At 35.4% G+C, this 19,919-nt stretch overlaps 1 protein-coding gene and 1 long non-coding RNA gene across 2 annotated transcripts; one reads left to right on the top strand and one right to left on the bottom strand.

Annotated features, from left to right (window-relative positions):
* LOC109714468 lies at positions 230-10,995 on the top strand. Its single transcript, XR_002217382.1, has 5 exons — positions 230-359; positions 4,218-4,321; positions 4,392-4,626; positions 4,763-4,943; positions 10,720-10,995. It is a non-coding gene; the product is annotated as an uncharacterized LOC109714468 (long non-coding RNA).
* On the bottom strand, positions 1,257-6,866 carry LOC109714467 (paramyosin-like). Its single transcript, XM_020239108.1, has 9 exons — positions 6,695-6,866; positions 6,429-6,608; positions 6,138-6,341; positions 5,930-6,049; positions 5,621-5,658; positions 5,408-5,528; positions 2,829-4,877; positions 1,953-2,089; positions 1,257-1,793 (listed from the first exon to the last, which is right to left on the bottom strand). Exons 2-9 carry the CDS (start codon positions 6,504-6,506, stop codon positions 1,550-1,552), a joined length of 2,991 nt encoding a protein of 996 aa, XP_020094697.1. The 5' UTR covers positions 6,507-6,608; positions 6,695-6,866; the 3' UTR covers positions 1,257-1,549.

A 19,919-nucleotide genomic window follows, 5' to 3' on the forward strand; every position in this document is an offset into this window, starting at 1 on the left:
ATCGTTTGGTTTTGGACTAATGTGGTCGAAACCGAATTATTTGGGTTCAGCTTCTAGTTCTAATCATGTGAACCGACTTAACCTAGCCCGAACCACTTTAGTATGTGGTACGTGGTTTAGGCCGAACCGGTCTGAGTCCGAGTAAGCTAACCTGCCCGTTGCCACGCGATGAAGCGCAGGATAGTATTTCAAATCTCCGGACGAGGGCTCTACAAAAAGGTTCCCTCCCCCGTTCACGCGCCATTCAAATCCAAATTGGGAATAATCGCTCTTCTTATACTTCTTCGCTCCTCCACCACTCTCTTTTCCACTGCGTCGACTACTACTCTGAAGCAACGTAGTGCGAACGAAGCCCTAAGGTACTACCTCCATTTCTCTTCATCTACAAGGATCCGATCTCGTTTCCACCCTAAGAATTTGATCTCTCTTCCCGTCCCTCCAACTTCATCTACAAGGATCCGATCTCGTTTCCACCCTAAGAATTTGATCTCTCTTCCCGTCCCTCCAACTCGAAGGATCTAATCTCTCTTCCGCCCTATGAATTTCATCTCTCTCCCTCGGTTGGGTTCTCAATTTGAATAACGTATTGATCTCGACCTCGATCTCTGCTGTCGAGTTGAGATCGAGGTTCCTGATTGACTAAAGATCTCTGCATGCTCCTCTGTGAGATCCTTCATCTGGTTCCGGTAAGTAAGTTTTGATCTAAAAAACTCGAGACGGTTCTCTGAAATGAACTATTTCTTGCAATCCCTGATCGTAATTCCCCTGCATTTGATGGTATTACTCCTGTTATTCACGATCAACTTGCTGTCTGAAACTGAGTGGGGAATTTGTGGAAATTTTGCATCTGAAGGAGGGTTTGATTGCTGCTATTCCTTTTTGCATATTTGATTTTGCTTTCAACATTGAAGTAACTCCCTAGAATGCTCTTAGTTTCACTTTCTAGTACTTTTTTTAAAAAATAGTTCTAGCTGATTTTAGTTGCACATTATTGATAAACAAAGGAGAAGAGGAATAGGGTTTTAGTGCTAGATTGGAAGCTTTGGCAATCAAAGTTCCCTTGATACAAATGCGTGCAGTTAATACTCTCAAGGTTTTCGTAATGTGGGTAGATGACATCCTAGCCTCAGTTTGTTGTTGAGTACGGCGTTGTAAGAGAGAATTCTAGCCAAATGCCAAAAATAAGAAAATGCCAACTTAAACACCAACTATCTTTGGATTAAATTGCTTTATCCTCTAACTAGAAATTATAGATGTATGAACTGCAAACAACTTTTGATATTCAAAAAAAAAAAAAAAGAAGAAGAAAATACAGCAGTTATTTCTTTGAGCACTCTATGCAATATTGTCCTACTTTTTCCACTTGGCAAATTTAACAGGAATTGCACGTTTCTCCTAGAAAGAGAAAATTCAAATGAGAAAAGAATATATTATAGATCTACACACTATATTTTAGTAGCCCTATTTTGCCTTGCAAGTCCTGGACCATCCACACAACTTGTCCAGTTACTTGCCTATACAGAAACTCTATCTCCTGATAAGTTGAACACTAGTTCTTCAATGCATTTCTAAGAGTCCGGATCGTCATAACGAGCTGTTGCCTTTCACCTTCAACTTCTGCAAACTTCAGACTTATCTCTGAATATCTTTCTTGCATTTCTTTCAACTCTGCTTCCATCGATTTGTTTCGTTCTTCAAGCAATGCCATTTCACTTAATAATTCATAAATTTTATTCTGTTCAAAGGCATAAGTAAAGCATTCCTGATATTTTCCTGGGTCAGCACCAAGATTCCTGTAGAGAAAACAATCATTCATAGGATAAGGTATTGGTGCTCAGAAATCAAATTAGCTTCCACTTCAGGGCTTTTGATGATCTTTGTTATCTACTAGTAAATGACTATTTTTTTAACTGGAGAACCTGAAAATTCCTAAACTAGTTTGTCATGCTTACCTCAAGAATAATTCTTTACTGTTGCCATTCATGTTGTGTCTGCATGTTTTATCTCCAGCCTTTGGAGACGGCAAGCAATCTCTATTCTCAGCTGTGCCAGTAATGTACTTAACTTCTTCGCTGAAATCCTCTACATCCTGCATTATATCAACTAACATTGAAATATTAATATATACAAATTAAAAGACGAAATGCTTGATTTTATTGACCTGACTTTTGGAGTCCGTGTACACATGCATTTGGACAACTCGAAGGGATCAACATTTGGGATATTTCATCATGCTTGCTAAGATCTATGTTGTTGTTTTTTTTATCAACTAATTTAGCAATAACTTGTTTGTACACATGCAGATTCTTCTTGTACTATTTTATAATGGCATCTTCAAATTAAGCTTTTACGTTATGATGTTATGAGAAAATTAAGATATTTTTTGTACTATCAATCATATTGTATGGGACAGTTAGATCACCTGAAATTAAAGAGTTCTGTCCATTGTTGCTTAAAACAAATTTGTTCTGTAAGGTCAGTTTGGATAACGAAGTTTGAAAAGTGTTTGCAGGATGCATTTCTAATGAACATTTAAACCAAAAGCAGGCAAAGTCTAATTTCTACATGCTTTCTTTAATTCTTTCTCCTCCCATCAAATTACTTGTAATTGAGTAGGTATAGCACAAGCGATTTAGTCGAAATACAGTCAAGAGTTTGGACAGTTATGCGATGTATCCTTCTGGTAACATTTGAATATTACCTGCTAAATTTATTATGATGTATTGTGCTTGAATTTGTGTACTTTTGATGATGTACGTAAAGGTGTGGATGTGTATATCTGTACAAATGAATGCTAGAGATAGTAATTCATAGCTCCTAAAACTTACATTTGTATTTGTTGTTGACCTTCGATCTCTGATGTTTTGTTCGAGACAGCTGATCATATCTTCTTTCTTCTGAAGCTCACTGCTTAGTTTTAGATTCTCTGACTTGTTCTCAGACAGAAAGCATTTGAGATCATTATACTGAGTTTTTAGAGCTGTGGCCTCTGAATTTAAATTTCCTATCTTTGTCTCATAGTCACCCTTTATATGCCTTAGATTATTTATCTCCTCTAATGATTTTCTCACTTCCTTCTTCAGTGATGCAACTTCTTCCTCAAGCGTATGTATTTCCATATTTTTATCCCATATGATCATCTCATTTGCCTTCCATTGCTCCATATCTGCTATTGTCTTTTCTTTCTGTGCATTCTGATCCAAAAGATGGTTATTCTCTTTTGCGAGCTTTTCCAGCTCAGTTTTGAGCATTGCCATATCTTCCGACATTGACTTTAACTTCGCTTCATCAAAATTCTTCTGACTCTGTATTTCATCACTCTTATTTTTCAGTTCCATGGTTAGCCTATCTGTCTCTTTTGATTTGAAACTTAATAGGCTTAGTAGCTGCCGAAATTTTTCATGGTAATGGCCTTGTAGATTTGCAAGTTCTTCTTTGCTTTTCTTCAGTTCTTCTTCAAACCAGCTCTTTTGCAAACGCAACTCACTAGCTTCTTTTAGTGTTTGTGCAAACAACCTCTCATTTGCATTAAACGTAGAAGACATCTGTAGAGAAAACGTCCGGAACTCCTCTTGAAGGTGTTCGGCAGTGTGAGCATTATACCATCTAGCCTTCGTCAGTGCATCCTCCGCCTTTATGGCCCTTTGTTCTTGCTCAATTTTCTCAGACACTATAGTATCTATATCTGCATCAAATTCCTCAGCCTGTTTCTGAAGCTCTTTCTCCAAGCTCTCAACTTGGGCTTCAAGATCACTTATAACTGCTAAATGCGCTGAACACTCGTACTGCATCCTAAGCTGTTCTTGCAGTTGGGTCTGCTCCAGCTTTGAGGAGACATCATGGTTTTCTTGCTTCAGAATCTCGTAGTCAAGTGCTAACTGTTCCATTTGCACCTCTAGCTCTTCACGGTCTTTCTTGTATAATTCCACCTCATTGTTCAAGTCAATGATCTTCTTCTCTAGCTCATCAATCACCTTGTTACCATCATCTTTGTTCATTAATACATCTGGTGCATACAGTTCTGGTTTTTCTCCAGAGTTTTGCATATTTGAGAGTCCATTCTTATATGGCATATCAAAATATTCACCTGATTCAGCTTCGAAATACTTTGAGCTGCATTTCATACAGGAAACTTCCCTACCCTTCTGCTCCAACATCTCATCAAGATCTTTTATTGCTAGAAGCAGCTCTGAGTTGGATTCTTGTGTCTTCTGCAGTTGCAAGCGAAGATTTGTGTTCAAATTCTTCTCATGATTCAACTCTCGCTTGAGTTCCTCAAGCAAGGACCAAGGATCTTCCCCATCAGGAAGCAACATATTTGGTGAGTAACTCTTCTCCATTGCTTTGAGCTCCTCAGATTCTTTTTTAATTGCTTCCTTCTCCTCCTTCAGGGTACTTATTTCCTTTGAAAGATCTTGTCCACGCCTGCTCTCTTTCGCAATTTGCTTTCTGAGAGTCTGCAGCTCTAGCTCTGATACTTCTAACTTCCGTGTCAGAACATCAATATCACCCCTTAATTTCTCAATATCATCATCTGAATCTTGCAATCCGGTCTCTCCTGAGGTGTTGTTCGATCCATCCGAGCTTCTATCGGGAGCTGAACTGCCAGACCAGTCACCGGAGCTGGTAAGCAGCATTTTTGGAGTATTTTTGTTGCTGAGAGGTGAAAGGAAGCTAGTAGTATCTTGTTGGATAATATTATGAATGATCCCACTTTCTTTTGGAGTATATCTTCCAGAACTGATATCTGAACCTGATGCAGATATGGCATCAAAGCTGTGGGACTTTTGGAGGTTGCCATTACTCTCAATACGAAGAGAAATGTTTCTGCTGGATGGGAATTTCATTTGGGCTTGGCTGTTCATATTTAAGCAATCCTGCAGGAAATGAACCGGCCTCGTCAACAGTTGTGCATTGCATGGAAAAGCATGAGAGACCATGAGGTACGTACACTTTCCAATTCACATTTAGTTATCTTCCTTCCTCTAGAGCATATATATTATGTTTGCTATTATCTATTTGGAAGTCCTTGGGCATAGGAAAATGGAGATTATAAATTCTATACTCCACTAGAGGAGGAAAACAAAGTTTTAAACTCCACTAGAGAATAACAATACCAATAATATTCTACTCTAGAATATATTAATTAACATGTGTTCATAACAAGCTTAGGGGATGGTAGAAGGAATTTGTAGGTTGAACATAGATCAGGTGAGTGCGAGTCTACTGATTGAAAATGATCAACACAATATGATGATTTTTTTTTTTTTTTTCTTGTCCTGAAGGAGAAAATACGACTTTTCTTTGGGGAGGAACTTTTGGTTCCAATACAACATTCAAAAAATAAAGAAAAAGGATAATTAAAACTAGAAGAAAAACAATCCATATCAAGCATAATTAGCCTCACCTCTACAGAGTTCAGGCCATTGGTTGCATTGCCAACTTCTTCATCGTCACACTTGCTTAGTTGGCTCTCTAATGTTTTCCGTCGTGGTTTTTCAATGGAATCTCCATTTCCATTGGCTTCTCTGAATTTTAGAGAGACAATTACAGGATTTATCAACTAGTAAGCAACATTATGACCCTAGATGCTTAAACTAAATAAACAGTCAATTTTTACCTTCCCTCACCATCAGCCTGCATTCTTTGAATAGTAACCTGCCAATTGAATTACCAAACTTTATTAATGTACTATTTTTTTTTTTTTTTTAAGTTACTTTCCAGTTATATGTTATTTTCTCCTCTTATCTTTGTGTAGATTTGGAGAATTAGGCAGGAAATACATATATACCAGTGTGAAAATTCATTGCCAATAACTAATGGTATAGTAGAGATCTGGGAAAAAGTAGTTGATTTATCGGCAGTGTAGTATTTGATAAAACATGAAAATTAACAGCATGAATAAAAACAGAACATAAGAAATGCTCACATGGAGGAGAGCTCCTGCATTTCCCTTGAGAGGGAGAACAACAGTGGAGGGTTTAAACACCTCGGCATATTCCGCTAGGTTAACATTGACCTCCCCAAGGACTCCCGCTTTGGTCGATCCCTGTAGAATTAGAAGGGTTATCACTTATTCACAGTCAAATGAGAAAAAAATATTCTCATATAATAGCGAAAGAAGTAATCCTTCGTACCGATGCCCATACGGTAACTTGGTAGACTTTGCCATTGATCTTTCCCGCTTTGGCATCGTAAATGAGTTTGACCGTTTCGTAGATCGGATTCGCCCATTGACACATTCCGTCGATCACCGGAACCCTTTCCGATCTCACGGTGGCTCGTCCGGCTTCGACGGGAACCAAAACCACCATCATTGTTTCCCATTCTTGCTGTGGTACCTGAGGAGAAAAATTAACAATAACATACATTGTGGCGTCACAAACACCAAATTTAAACCAAGTTTTTAGGAGTAAAAAGAAGCGTACCTGCGTTACTTGGAACTGTAGTTTGAACACAGCTTTGTTCCTGTTCTTGCCGCTTCTCCACCTCGTTGCCTTGAACATCCTTGCGATCTTTGTCTCAATTCCTCATGATCTTTGCGGCGCCGAGACCAGCATTGCAATGTGGGTGATCCGCAACATCTCTAAATTATTGTCCTCGTAGAACTGGAGAGGAGAAGAGTGATCTTTAGGACGATATCGTCATAGAGGGAAGAGTAGTGGAAGTGGGTGGATTTTGATGTTTTACTCACCAAATACCTTTGGAAAAGGGCATATGGTGGTTCAGATAGCGTAGAAAAGAACAAGCGAGTAGATCTGAGAACTCTGTTTTGTTTCCTCTCTCTTTGGTTCGAGAGGAGAGTAATAAAATAATATGAATTACAAAGTTGAAATAATTAGAAGCTTCTGTGAAAATAAACTAGCATACAATAATTCAGATTGTAATAAAAAAGGGGAAAGGGAGAGGTTCGATGCGAGGGAGTGCGGTGGAGTGATATAAAATGTCTGCTGGTGGGTCGCGTGAGACACACAGCAGCGGAAAAAATAGAAGGGGAAACTTTGTGTCCTGGGAGAAATTGTTGCATGCACCCGGTGCCCTGTGCACCAAACTCGTGAAACCTAATTATAATAGATTTTGAAAATAAAATTTAATCTAAACAATTTATTGTTTGATGTCATTCTACCATATTCAATATGTCTACATAGTAGAAATTGTAAATTTTTTGGACATGTTTTATGGATCATGCACATTTTTTTTTTTAATCCAGCTAATTTTTTGGAGTACGTGATACTTAAGTAGTAGAGTTCAAATTTTATGATTTTTTGTATATTGATTTTTAATTTATTACAGATCAAAGCTATAGATTAAAGATAAAGGTATATTGAGACCCCCTCAACTATAGGTCACCATATTCAATATGTCTACATAGTAGAAATTGTAAATTTTTTGGACATGTTTTATGGATCCAATATACCTTTTTTTTTAATCCAGCTAATTTTTTGGAGTACGTGATACTTAAGTAGTAGAGTTCAAATTTTATGATTTTTTGTATATTGATTTTTAATTTATTACAGATCAAAGCTATAGATTAAAGATAAAGGTATATTGAGACCCCCTCAACTATAGGTCACATTATGAAATAGATTTCTTAACTTGTATTTCTTTTTCGATTGAGACTCCCTTAACTTCTAATTTTTTATTTAAATATTTATACTTAGTTAAAAATTATATCAAATTTAACTCAATAAGTTATCAATATTAATCGTTAATCATTCAACTTTTATCAAAGTTGATTAAACTATCAATAAATTTGATAAAATTTTTAATTTATGACTAAAATTATTTAATTCTAAAAAATAAAAGGTTTAGAGTTCTTAACCAAAATAATTAAAATTGGGGGAATACATATATGATTGAGGGGGTCTCCGTATATCTTTTTACCTCGATTAAATTTTAATTTTGAAATGTTAATAATCCACTATGGTGCATGGTGCACGGTGCACCAGGCGCGAGCAACAATTTCTCGCGGTGGGATCGTCGATGGCTCCTCGGGTTTGACAAATGCCCCCCTGCGAGGGCTAACGTGGTCTTGGCTTTTATGCATGTGGAGACGCTCCTTTATCTACCGTTTTTAGAAGTATTGGATCAGACCCTGGCCCTTCCCATTTAATAAGATCCCAAGATAAAGATGACTATCATTACCGTATATCCAACGGCCTTTTCCTTTTATTATCTAAATAAATATTTGTCTTATATTTAAGTACAAATCCTTCACCTACGATGCACATGACCTATTTTATTAGGGTAGCACCATTGATTCATCATTGTAAAGAGGTTAGCTTGGAGCTTTCAGTATTTGCTGATATTTTTTTGTACAATATCATATCCATCTGGGTTTTTTTAAATTTTTTTATTTAATGCCCAGAACGTTGCATTTGCATTCTAAAGTATTTTGGAGGTTTTTGTTTAGGCAGAGGATTCTTTAAATTAAATATTTGTATATGATTCACATAGATTCCTGATTAGGCACATACTTGCCATAATAAGAGGCAACAACTATGGTTGTTTCCAACTGCTGAAATTTAGGAGGGCCTAATCACACTTTTTGTCCCCCAACAATAAAATTTGTGACATTTTAGTTTTCAAGCATTAATTTTTTATAATTTTTAATCTCAAATTATATAGATTGTTGGAATTAGGTTTCATAATTCAATTTAATTAGTCGGTTGAATGCTACTATCCCGCTTGTGTGCTAAGGATATGATGTTTTTTAATCATTACAATGACATTTAAAGTATCTAATCAATTAAGTTAGATTGTACAATTTAATTGTAATTAGTTAAAACTTTCAAGTTTAGAATTACAACAAATAATTAATTTAAAAGCCAAAATATCACCTTTCTCAAATTTTATGATTTGTGAAGTTTAAAGTATAATTTAGCCAACTTAAGAGCCAACTGATCATCAACTGTAAGAGCTCTCCGCAATCACTCGCCCATTTGCCTCTGGTGCCCTTTAGCGAGTGGAAACGAAACAGTGTACGGTCACAGAGCCTTTCAGGCCGGGGTGCGTTAGTGCTTTTGTCCTCGCTGTCTCTGGTGGACATGAAAAGCTCGGACCCTCTGACCTCACGCTCCCCGCGCACGCCCACGTGTATTGATCCCTGTTACAGCTTGGTGATCCAACAGGCCTTGTGATAAGGATCGTTTTTTTTTTTTTTTTTTTTTTTTTTTTTTTTTTTTAAGAGATAGGTAGCACGCTATTCGATTTATTTATTTTATTTAGAAATAAATTTAGTTAGAAATATGAATCAACTAGGATTCGAACTTGGATTTCGAATACCAATCGCCAAATTCTTTGCCACTTGCTTTAGGGACGGTCGGTATAAGAATCGATTTTTGAGTATGTACTGAGTGGTTGATTGAAAGTCCAAACTGTTTATTTTTAGGCTCTCTGGGATTCGAAGGAGCAACTCCGAATTTAAGTTTTAGGTAGATTGACATGTTCCCAATTCGGCCACAATCGGAGTTTGAACATTATTTTCGCCATTAACCGTGCCGAGATTGATCCCTGTGGACAATATTTTTGATATTTTTCACAAAAAAATGACTTGGGACTTCAAAGGAAATGATGCTAAGTTCAAGTTCACGGCTACGTAGCACGTTGTTGTGGTTGATGACTGAATTTAATGTGCATACTCCCACCAAATTTATTTTACAACTGATTAGCTGGATTGCAATTATATTCAAATATGCCCTTTGACTTGCTATTTTTGCCGTCGGTTTTATGTTGCATGTTAACAATCTTAGTTACCGACCGTTTCTAGCGCAAGTGGCAAAGAACTTAGTGGATGGTACATAAGGTTTCAAGTTTGAACTCTAGTTACTTTATATTTTCAGTTAAATTTATTTTTTTAAAAAATAAACGAAGTAAATAGTATGCTAACTTTCTCTCTCTTTAAAAAAAAAAAAAAAAAACAAAAAACTACTAGTTGATATTGGAAGAAAACAAAAATCCCTATAATGATCCAATCTAGTGCCTGGTACCGAAGTACCATGCTTCACTCTTTATGTAGGGAACCGTACGTGTTGCTCCTTTCTATGTCCAGGACCACTAACTGTATCATCTCCCATCCAACCTCTTGGATTTTGTGTGTATGTTTTTCTCCCCGGGTATACATCGTAGTATTAAGTTGTGGTGCTGGATTTAGGTTTTTATACTCGTCTGGCTCTACGGTACCGGTGAAAAGTCGAGATTCTGATAGCATCTATCCAGGATGGATATAGATGGCGTAACCGGCTACGACAGGTCTGAAAAGGACAGGGTGGATTAATAACAGTCGAACGACCTCCTCCTGAAACTGACACTTGCCAGTAGCGCCACCTTATTTTCCCTGATGTCCCCTTAAAATAGCATATCTCCTGTGCAGCGCGAATTTTCTTGTAGCCTCAAGGGCAGAATTTTTGATGGAGTAATTTTACTGCTCATTAGTGAAAGAATATATTTAGATCAGATAAAAAAATTTTATGCATTATATTGTACACAAACTGTACACTCATGCCTATAAACTTATTTCAAGAATAATAATTATTATTATATAGTATAATTATAGTTAAGTTCGATTGGTTAATAATGACCGATCAATAAATCTTTTTGTTAGTAATTAAATTTACTTTGCTAATACACATCATCCTTTAGTAGTTTTATTTATTTATTTTTTTACTTTTCTTTGTTTAGGGTAGTTCTTTTTTAATTTAGAATTGTTATTCACTGCAGCAATAATGTTTCCACGTGAGCGGACGCTCAAGCAATGAATCATTCACACCCATCGCCATCCTATATTCAAGAGACTCGCTCAGCCAACTCAGCCGAGTCGTACAGTTGTCACATTAATTACTCCCGAGTCTAGTTAGACTGTGGTCCACAGCACTGTTCACTTAACTCTCTTTTAGGTTTAGATGCTACATAGAAATATATTGCCTTATAATAAATCTATTATTAATGGACGACATTGTTTTTGATCAATATTTTGACACCTAGTAAATTTTATAACATAGTCAATAATTTGTGTTTGTTAGTTTAGACCATATCTAAAGAAATCAGTGTTTTATTCGTTATTGACAAGGTTTTTCTAAATCTCGTTAATAAAATAGTTGAAGCGCACTTTGATATAAGCTAAGTACTCTTTTTGCTGTTAGCCAAATTACCTCCTCGACTTTTTTTTTTTTTTTTTTTTTTTTTTTAATTGTCATAGTTTTTAACATTAAGACATTGTGAGGTTAGAGACTGAGGAGGAAAGAAGCATCAGCATCTCTATCAATGTAGTTAAAACATTTATACTACGTATGTGTTGGAACAAATTCCGCATAGGTGCATAGCTCTTAGTTCTTACACTTTCGGCTGGTATTCGGCTCTGATATTAATTGTAACGATCCGACCCGTTAGCAACAATAACTCGTTGGGCCAAACCACTGGCCCAAAATGCTTAAGCCTAGTTATTATTACTAGCGTGTAGGTCTTATATAAACTGATTGAAATCAATATTCATCCGATGTGGAAAAAAGTGCTATATCAACGGATTTGGTGGGAGCCACCTTTTGAACCCGTAGGAGCCACCTCTAGAATCTCACATTATTTGGTAATTCTGATTCTGGTCTGTCTGTCTGTGATTTGGTTTGAACCCGACGAGGACGTCAGGGTCTAAACATGGGGAGTTTGTAACACCCCAATAGTCCCACGAGGAACAATTCCGGTCGTACCTTGGAGTGTTATTTTCGATTAATCCAGCACGTAAGGACGGGAGTACGCCTTAGGGCAGTACCCTGCACGCTTCCGGATAAGGTCAAATCTTTATTGGGATATTTGCGTTTATCTGTAAGTTTGATTTTTTCTTTATCACAAATTAGTTAGATTTAGTAATAATTAAATTTCTGTGCGAAATTTGTTCCAACAGTATGCAGACTTAGAAGTACTTTTGAGTACTGTTTTGTTTTTTTGCATAGACCATTAATTCAGATAGATAAAAAAAACAAAGCTCATTCCAGAGCTTCGTTCGGGCACCTGAGCAGGGATTTCCCATCCAAACTTCCTTAACACGTTGATCTTAAAGCAATCAGTAGACCAATTGCTTTAAGATCGGTGCACCAATAGAGTTTGGACCGCGGATGACCCACCCACTGAAATAAATGTTTAGGCTCTTCCAAAGCCGGAGCGCTGGCGCGGTGGAGTCCCCTGTCGGTAGATTTAATTTCTCAGCATTCACTTTCCTTCTTTTTCAACAAAGAAAATAAGAAAGAAAGAAAGAAAGGTGAATGGATGTGACGCTAATCAATTTTATATAAAAGGTCATTAATAACGTACATGGTAACGACTTACTACTAGCTTTAGTAGTTGGATGAGATGAAGGGTCCAGCGGGAGATTTGAGTAAGCTGTGAAATCCCCTCTTAGCCAAAGAGAAACCATCCAAAGGGAGATTACAGCGTGGGAAGAGGGATTGCGGTCGCGGTTGCGGTTGCTCATTTTGCTTGCCTTAAAAGCAGAAAAGAGAAAGGCTGATTGTGCCATGTGGGATAGCCTGGTAGGTACTGCTTTCAAATAAAGCAGTGCGCTGTCCTTAGTGGGGCCCTCATACCAAAGCCACTCTTTAGAAAAGAGGAGGCTAAATTGCATTTTTGGTTCTAAAACTATGAGGCACTTATTAGATACTTATTAGGTCCTCAAGTTCTTAATATATTAATATATTATGAATTTGAATCAAATTTTTATGAATTATTTTAATAAAGTTGTACATTTAATTTATTGACTAAATTTTGATGCATTACTTATATAGCATTTTAATTATTTATATGTCATCAATCACAGCATTATATATTATTACTTTTTCAGTAGCGACAGATTAATATTTAATCAACTAGATTGGATTATAATAATTTAAAATATTTGAGTTAAAAATATAATAATTAAAGTTTGAGGGGGCCTCATAGTTTGAGGATCAAAGGTGTAAATTAGCCAAAAGTTAGGCGAACTCTAGAGTCTAGTCTAGTCCGTTTCAGAAGGAAAATTATTTGGATTTCCTGTTGCAAGTACCCTGTTATTGTAGATATCTAGATATACTCACTTGATAAGTTGATATACTCACTTTGCACTATGCAGGTCAATCCACACATATACCGTAGCATCAGTACATCCTTTTCTTTTGGGGGTGGGAATGAGTAGGGTGGTATGGATTGAAGGTAGAAATGTAAAAGGTGATATTATTGCGTGGATTGTCCATATCTACTTGACATGGTACACCAAATCCTGGCAATAATTCTACTATTGTTACGGTAGGGATAACATCCGTATTTTTATTAGTGCATAATGTTACCTGTGTCATAGAAAAAAAAGATAAAAAGTAAAAAATAAATAAAGGTGCGTACTGTTACTAGCTTTCAATATCTAGTACGTAGTTAATTAGATAAAGTAATTCATGCCCACGAGCCCTTATGAGATCATCTAAGGATAAGCAGGATTTTCTTTTTGGTAGTCTCATCATAAGGTGCAACCTTCTTGTACCTTTTGAGTTCATTATGAAGCTACTTCTCTCAACCTTGGCTTCTCCTTTGGGTTGATTGGATAAGCTATTACAATCAATCTTCATTCATTTAGAACTTAGGGCATCTTAGAAAAGCACCTTGTTTTGTATTATTCAGCTATGATAGGTCTAGAAACAATGGGTGACGCTTTTGTGGAAGTGCAATGCTACGGATAAACAGGGATTCACTCCTTTGCCGTAGAAAAGATATTGATAAGGCTTACAATACATACCAAAATGTTAGTGGAAAAATTGAAAAAAGTTATGCTAACTTGAATGCCTGCATGTCAAATTGCTTCACTTAGTCAAACAAGAACTAATCAGCTCCAGTAGCCGAGTGTGGCGTGACTTCATTGAGGAGCACATCAACGAGATTCGGTAGAGGCTATTTGATGAGCCGTTAGATGCATTCCGTGTCTAAATTTCAAAGCTTTGTTCCTACCTAAAAGTTTTCTATTTGAATCTTAAGATCATAATGGAGGGAGATATCAGATATTAAAGGGGCTTAATGAGCAAAAATGAGTTGCTCCTCATTAGATGCTTTTTTTCCTAGTAGACGACTAGATTCAATTCTATTTTCTGCGGCCTCCATTCTTTAACTCTGAAAACATGTGCCGCATAAACGATGTAAATGGAGTTGGCCCGAATAAAGAGCCCAACAATACTCAACTCCACTGTGGCCAACTTTGTGTTGAGAAGGGGATTATGCACAACTTTTCCTCTTGTTGGGCCTTAAACCTAGACTGGGCCTTTTTCTATGACAAGTGAACTAGGCCTAGTTGCTTCAGTCCAAATATTTTATGGAAAAATTGGCTAAACTTTGACCAAAAAAATGTCTTACTTTTCAAGATTATCAAGGTAGCTTGGTAATGTAGCTTGATAATGCAAAGAATTAATTGCAGGTGCTATTCAAGATCATAGTTTTGCATCTAAAAAAGGAACATTGTGTAGCGCAGTTTTTGCGTAGGTTGGGCTTCGATAAAAATGTTATTTTGTTCAAAGCTATTCAAAAAGTCCTTATGTTGCTCCAGACGCAAAAGCTTTTAGCTGAAGTATCTGCAATTAAGGATCTAGAAGCTTATTTTAGCTTTTTAGCTGCAGATATAAGCTTTTAGGTTTTTCTTGTCAAATTCTTTATGTTATGTTTCTCAAATAGGAAAATATTCTCTAATTTGAATACTTTGCAAGCTCTCCCGTAGTTCAATTCCCCTGGACACAACATTTCAACTAAATCCTCCAATTACATCCTAAAATTTGGTTGGTACAATTGTGACTTCTCTAGAATAATTTGGAAGCCCAAATTTCTACGAAATTTCAACTTATTTGTACATCTAGCATGCTTGGCGTCCTTCCGCAAGCTTAATAATGAGATCAGCAGGAAATTTTTACTTAAGAGGCCCCTTTTCTAGAATGCTTATCTCTTTATTTAAGATAATGTCCATAGTTTTCAAGGAACAATTAATGTCCATTAATTTCTTCTTATAGTCAAGAACTGTGTGGTCAAGAGCATTCGACCCATCTATTTTCCAAAGTATATGGGTGATTTCATAATATAAAACCCTGTGAACAGCTTATTTTACATCACATAAGCTATTCTGGAGGTAGGTTTTGGTCATGGAATCGAGTCGCTTACGTGATTTTATAAATTTTCAAACTTCTCAGAGACAAACACGAGCTATTTCTGTTTAGAGAACCATCTAGATTATTGGAGCATTTGCTCTCATTTGGTCTAAATGTGGGGAATGTTGGTGGAAGTGAACATTAATAGCTTGCAATCTTGTGGTACTTGCATCGTGGATAGTACTTGTTTGAAATAGCTTACACAATGGATCAGATGAGATGAGAGGCATATGAAATTGATAGGCGAGTTTGTAGATGGTTGGTTAACCAATTGAACTTTCGTCGGGCATATTAACCAATTAAATAATGCATTAAGATTGTAACCACAATTTGGCGAAACTAGAGGGGCTTACTGGGTGTTTAGATTTAATCCCTGAGAAGCAATAAGCAATCATATGCTTGACAAGTGAAAGATTTTAAGTATCATTATGAATCTGAGAACTAGAAATTTTATTCTAACCTTTCTATTTTAGACGTTGTTAGACATTTTGATAAAATAAGAAAACAAACTTTAAATAATTATACTAAAAAAATAGTACTAGCACACAGATGTCACAGAAGTTACTAATTTAGACGAGCGATATTTTAGAGCGAAACAAATTGAGAGTTCAGTTTCCTTAAAAAGTAGTTGTCAAGCAATCAATCTTTGTTGGTATCCAACATTTTAAAACCTCTACTTTAGCTGTATTCTGATCGTACAAAAGTTTAAATAAACTGGGACCTCGCAAAACACTTTGTATGACGTGTGGCAAGTGTAGAAAATACGGTAGCTGTATTAAAGAAATACACAATCTTTCTGAACCACGTACAACTTATAGGCTTCTTGTTCGGTGTGTATGTCAACCAATCAATGGAAAGAACTTAAGAAGTGTGTTGAATTGTGCTTTCCCATAACATTTCCAGCACTATAGGAGAGGACGCTTCGTACAATATAATTACTATATATATAGCACCTAGCTGGAATGTATGATATGTTGTTTTTTTTTTAAAGAGATAAATAGCACGTTACCCGCTTCGTTTATTTTATTTAGAATTAAACTTAGCTGGAAATGTGAATCAACTAGGATTCGTACTTGGGTCTCGGATATCAACTACTAAACCCTTTGCCACTTGCTTTAGAGACGGTTGGTGATATATTGTTGATTTTGTCAAATAATTAGGAAGTTGCCAACTTGATCCTTTCCCTACAACGTTCTTTGCTGTTAACAGGACTCTCATGTTACCTCAAAAAAAAAAAAAAAAAAAGGAAAAAAGAAAACAGGAGTGTTATGGGCTCAGATAATATCAACAAAGCTATATTAGCTTTGTACAAATCACAGATAATGTTATCTACTCAGATTTAGTGACTAAATAATAATCAATGTATATATCAATTAATAGTAATATTATAAATATATTATAAAGAGCAATGCTATTGGTATACACTATGTTCATGCAAAGCTCACTAATTTTGCATAATTTTATCAACATTTAAAAGAGAAAAAATACTTTAAAACTCAAAAAAAGTTTTTAAATTTTTAAATGATGAGTATAAAATATACACTGCATAATTAAAGAGAAGTAATTATGCATCAACAAGAAGAAAAAATTCAATCTGTCATTGAAAGTTAGTCCAAAAATATTTAATAAAATTTTTAATTTAATTTACTGTAATACTATTCTCCTTCCAACAAATAATATTAAAGGAAATCATGCTTCCAACGATACATATAGGTTTTTTTTTTTATTTTTTTTTATTTTAGCAGCTTTTTCTTTTTGGGGACAGGTCATAGTTGGTCATGAACTTGAGATCTAGTTAGGTGGCTGTTCCGTCAAATCTTTTGTACCAGTCCCCAAATTATATCCTGCATTAAGCTTGTGATGCAATCCTTTGTGCCACTTCTTTTAAAAATAAAACTAATAAAAGGAAAGCCTGTAGGCTTGTCCCACTTGTGGATAACAAAACTGTATCTCTTTAATCACGGAGCCAATTGTTGATCTAGTGATATCACAGATGGAGTCTTGTTACAAACTATGGAAGCTCTTTCAGTTCTTTTTCCTATATTTTGAGTAAATATCCAGTCCTATAAGTTGTTAGCATCACTTAAAAGTTATTCCTTAAAAATCATAGTTAACCACTAATCTAACTTGTTGCGCTGTGAATATTCTTAAGACTAACTTCGGATTATTTTCTATGATATCAATCTTTTGGATAACGTAGTAGTATAAGAATCAGCCTTAAATCCCCTATATTTCAAGATATCGTAAGTTTGATTTTCACTCCGCCATTTATGGCTAACAAATAGCATTTTGATTTTCATATCTGAGCAATTCCCAAATGGAGCTCGGAGGAATAACAGCATATTAACAACACTGAATCTGAAAAAAAAAATCAGAGTGGATGAGCTTCTATACACCAACCAACTCAGAAAAAGAAAACAAAAAACAGGCCAACCACAGCTTGTCCCTGGATGATATACAATCGAAAGCAACTCACAGCTCCGGGACAACTCACCCGAGAGAGCGACCGAGACTCAATCAAATAAAATCACGTTTGGAAGAGAGATATTTAACCAAATGGCGAAGGTGGGCTACCGACACAAATCGCTTTCCGTCCCAATGCTCGGAATCTAGTGGAAATGCTTATTTAGGTGAAAGGACAACTTTCGTTGTCCGTGTACAGGAGAGGCCATGGTAAATTTCATTTTGAGTCCGGCAAAAATTGGAGGACCACTAAAACCCAAGAAATAGGAAAAAAAATAATAATAACCTGAGCCGTTAATCTCTTATTAGATTATATATAGTATATTAAATTACATAAACTTCATATTAGAAATAGTTTAGGAATTCAGCTACTATACTCTTATAATAAGTACAATCGCATTCGTACTTATAAGTCGTTTTTGATGATAGAGTTTCCGAATCAACGATTCATACCGTTAAATTTTTTAGAGCATTTGAAACTTGTAAAAATTAAATTTTATAAATTTTTGACATCATTTAACTTACAATTAAAAAATCTCAAAATTGATTATTTTTAACGGCCGATATGAGATATTTGTTAGTTTAACGGTGTAAAAGAATAGAAATCGGATGAATTTTTGATAGCAAATTTTATTTACTATCTAAATAAAGATTAATAGTTGCGATCTTGAATTGAAGTATTCGATTTTCTATTTTTAAGAAATTATTCGATTTTGACCATTCATTTTATATCCGCTTAATAAACTTTATAATAATTTTAAAAAAATTACGAAATTTATTTTCTCGAAGTCTTAGATGCTTTAGATTTAATGATATGCATCATCAATTCGGAAACTGCATAATCGAAAATAACTTATGAGTAGAAAAGATTCTATACTTATAAGAGTAGTAGAGTAGTTTTCCTTATAGTTTAGATATAGTCTTAACATTATTATTTATCTGCATGATAGAGACCATGCCAAAATGGAAATCGGGCTTAAAATCTCTTAGAATGAGTTTGGGATCAGTTCTGACATAATATAATTCAGAAAAATCAATCTAATAAAAAATAATTCAAAAATAATTTTAAAAATTCTGGAATGTAATGTAAGACATGCACACATGCCTTAATTATGACAAGATATATGAAATGGGCCCAAGTTTTTTTTTTGGGAGAGTTCAAAACCTGTGGTTTTAGAAGCACTGTATACAAATTAACTGGGCTAAACTGTTTAAAAGCAATGCAATCCGCTACCCATTGGAGGATACACATCAAATGTTTAACAATTCCTTTCATTCATTGTCTTAATGTTAGGTATGAGATGGATAAGGATGTGATCTGTTTTGTCTGTGGTTTGATGAAGAGAGGACTCCACAGATTCCTCATATCCTTGTTTTGTTGGCATAACCCTTTGGGTTTTGGCTATTTATTATTATTATTATTTTCAAAAAAAAATAATTAGGTTTTAAATTTAAAATTTTAGATATAATCGTAAAGTATTTTAGACTTACTTTGGTATTGAGACTTATCTGATGCTATTAAATAAAATAAAAATAGGATAAAAGTATATAGAGATATATTTCCCGTTCTCAGTTGGGACCGTAGAAAATATTATAATTGAGTCATTGCAATATACGAAATGCAATATTAGATACGAAAATAAATATAGTATTTTTTTATCGTACTTTCTCATCATATTAATACAAACTCTTTTTTCTTTTTCCGCACTGATAAGAGTCCAAACCTCTGATTCGAACGATAGCCCATTTGGTGTCATTTTAGACTGGATGAGTATCTGGTCAATCTTGGAGCATAAGGTTTTATAATCGTTGGAAGCGGCTTCCCCACCACAAATTAATAATAAAATGAAATTTAAAAAAAATAAAATCCTCCGTAGCAACTCCCGAGTTTTTTTTAACGAGAAAATGCAAATCCGGAGTTGATGCTTCGTCTACAGCTAGTGCTTGCACCTGGTGTGACGTAGCCGACACGTGTCACGTGACTAAGGGACCGGCTAACGGTATCTTTGTAGTTTCATGGGTGCAAAGTTTCTCACTGCACTTGGTCCACCACGTCACACTGAACCGACCCATTTCTTCTGACATGATGATATAATTTTTTTTTTTTTCATAATAATATTCCGACATAAAATTATATGTTATTCCTAATCAAAATTTTCCCTCCCACTTATGTAGTATATAATAAAATTGGTTTAGGTTATATCTTCGTTTACAAGAAAGATGATTTTTTTTTTCCCATTATTACGGTGATTAAAAAAAAATTAAGCCATATGTAAATTTGACGTTGGTTTGTTGGATGACGAGGTGAACCCGGTCTAG

The sequence above is a fragment of the Ananas comosus genome, linkage group 8 (genome assembly GCF_001540865.1).
Source record: "Ananas comosus cultivar F153 linkage group 8, ASM154086v1, whole genome shotgun sequence".
In the NCBI taxonomy this organism is placed as follows: domain Eukaryota; kingdom Viridiplantae; phylum Streptophyta; class Magnoliopsida; order Poales; family Bromeliaceae; genus Ananas; species Ananas comosus.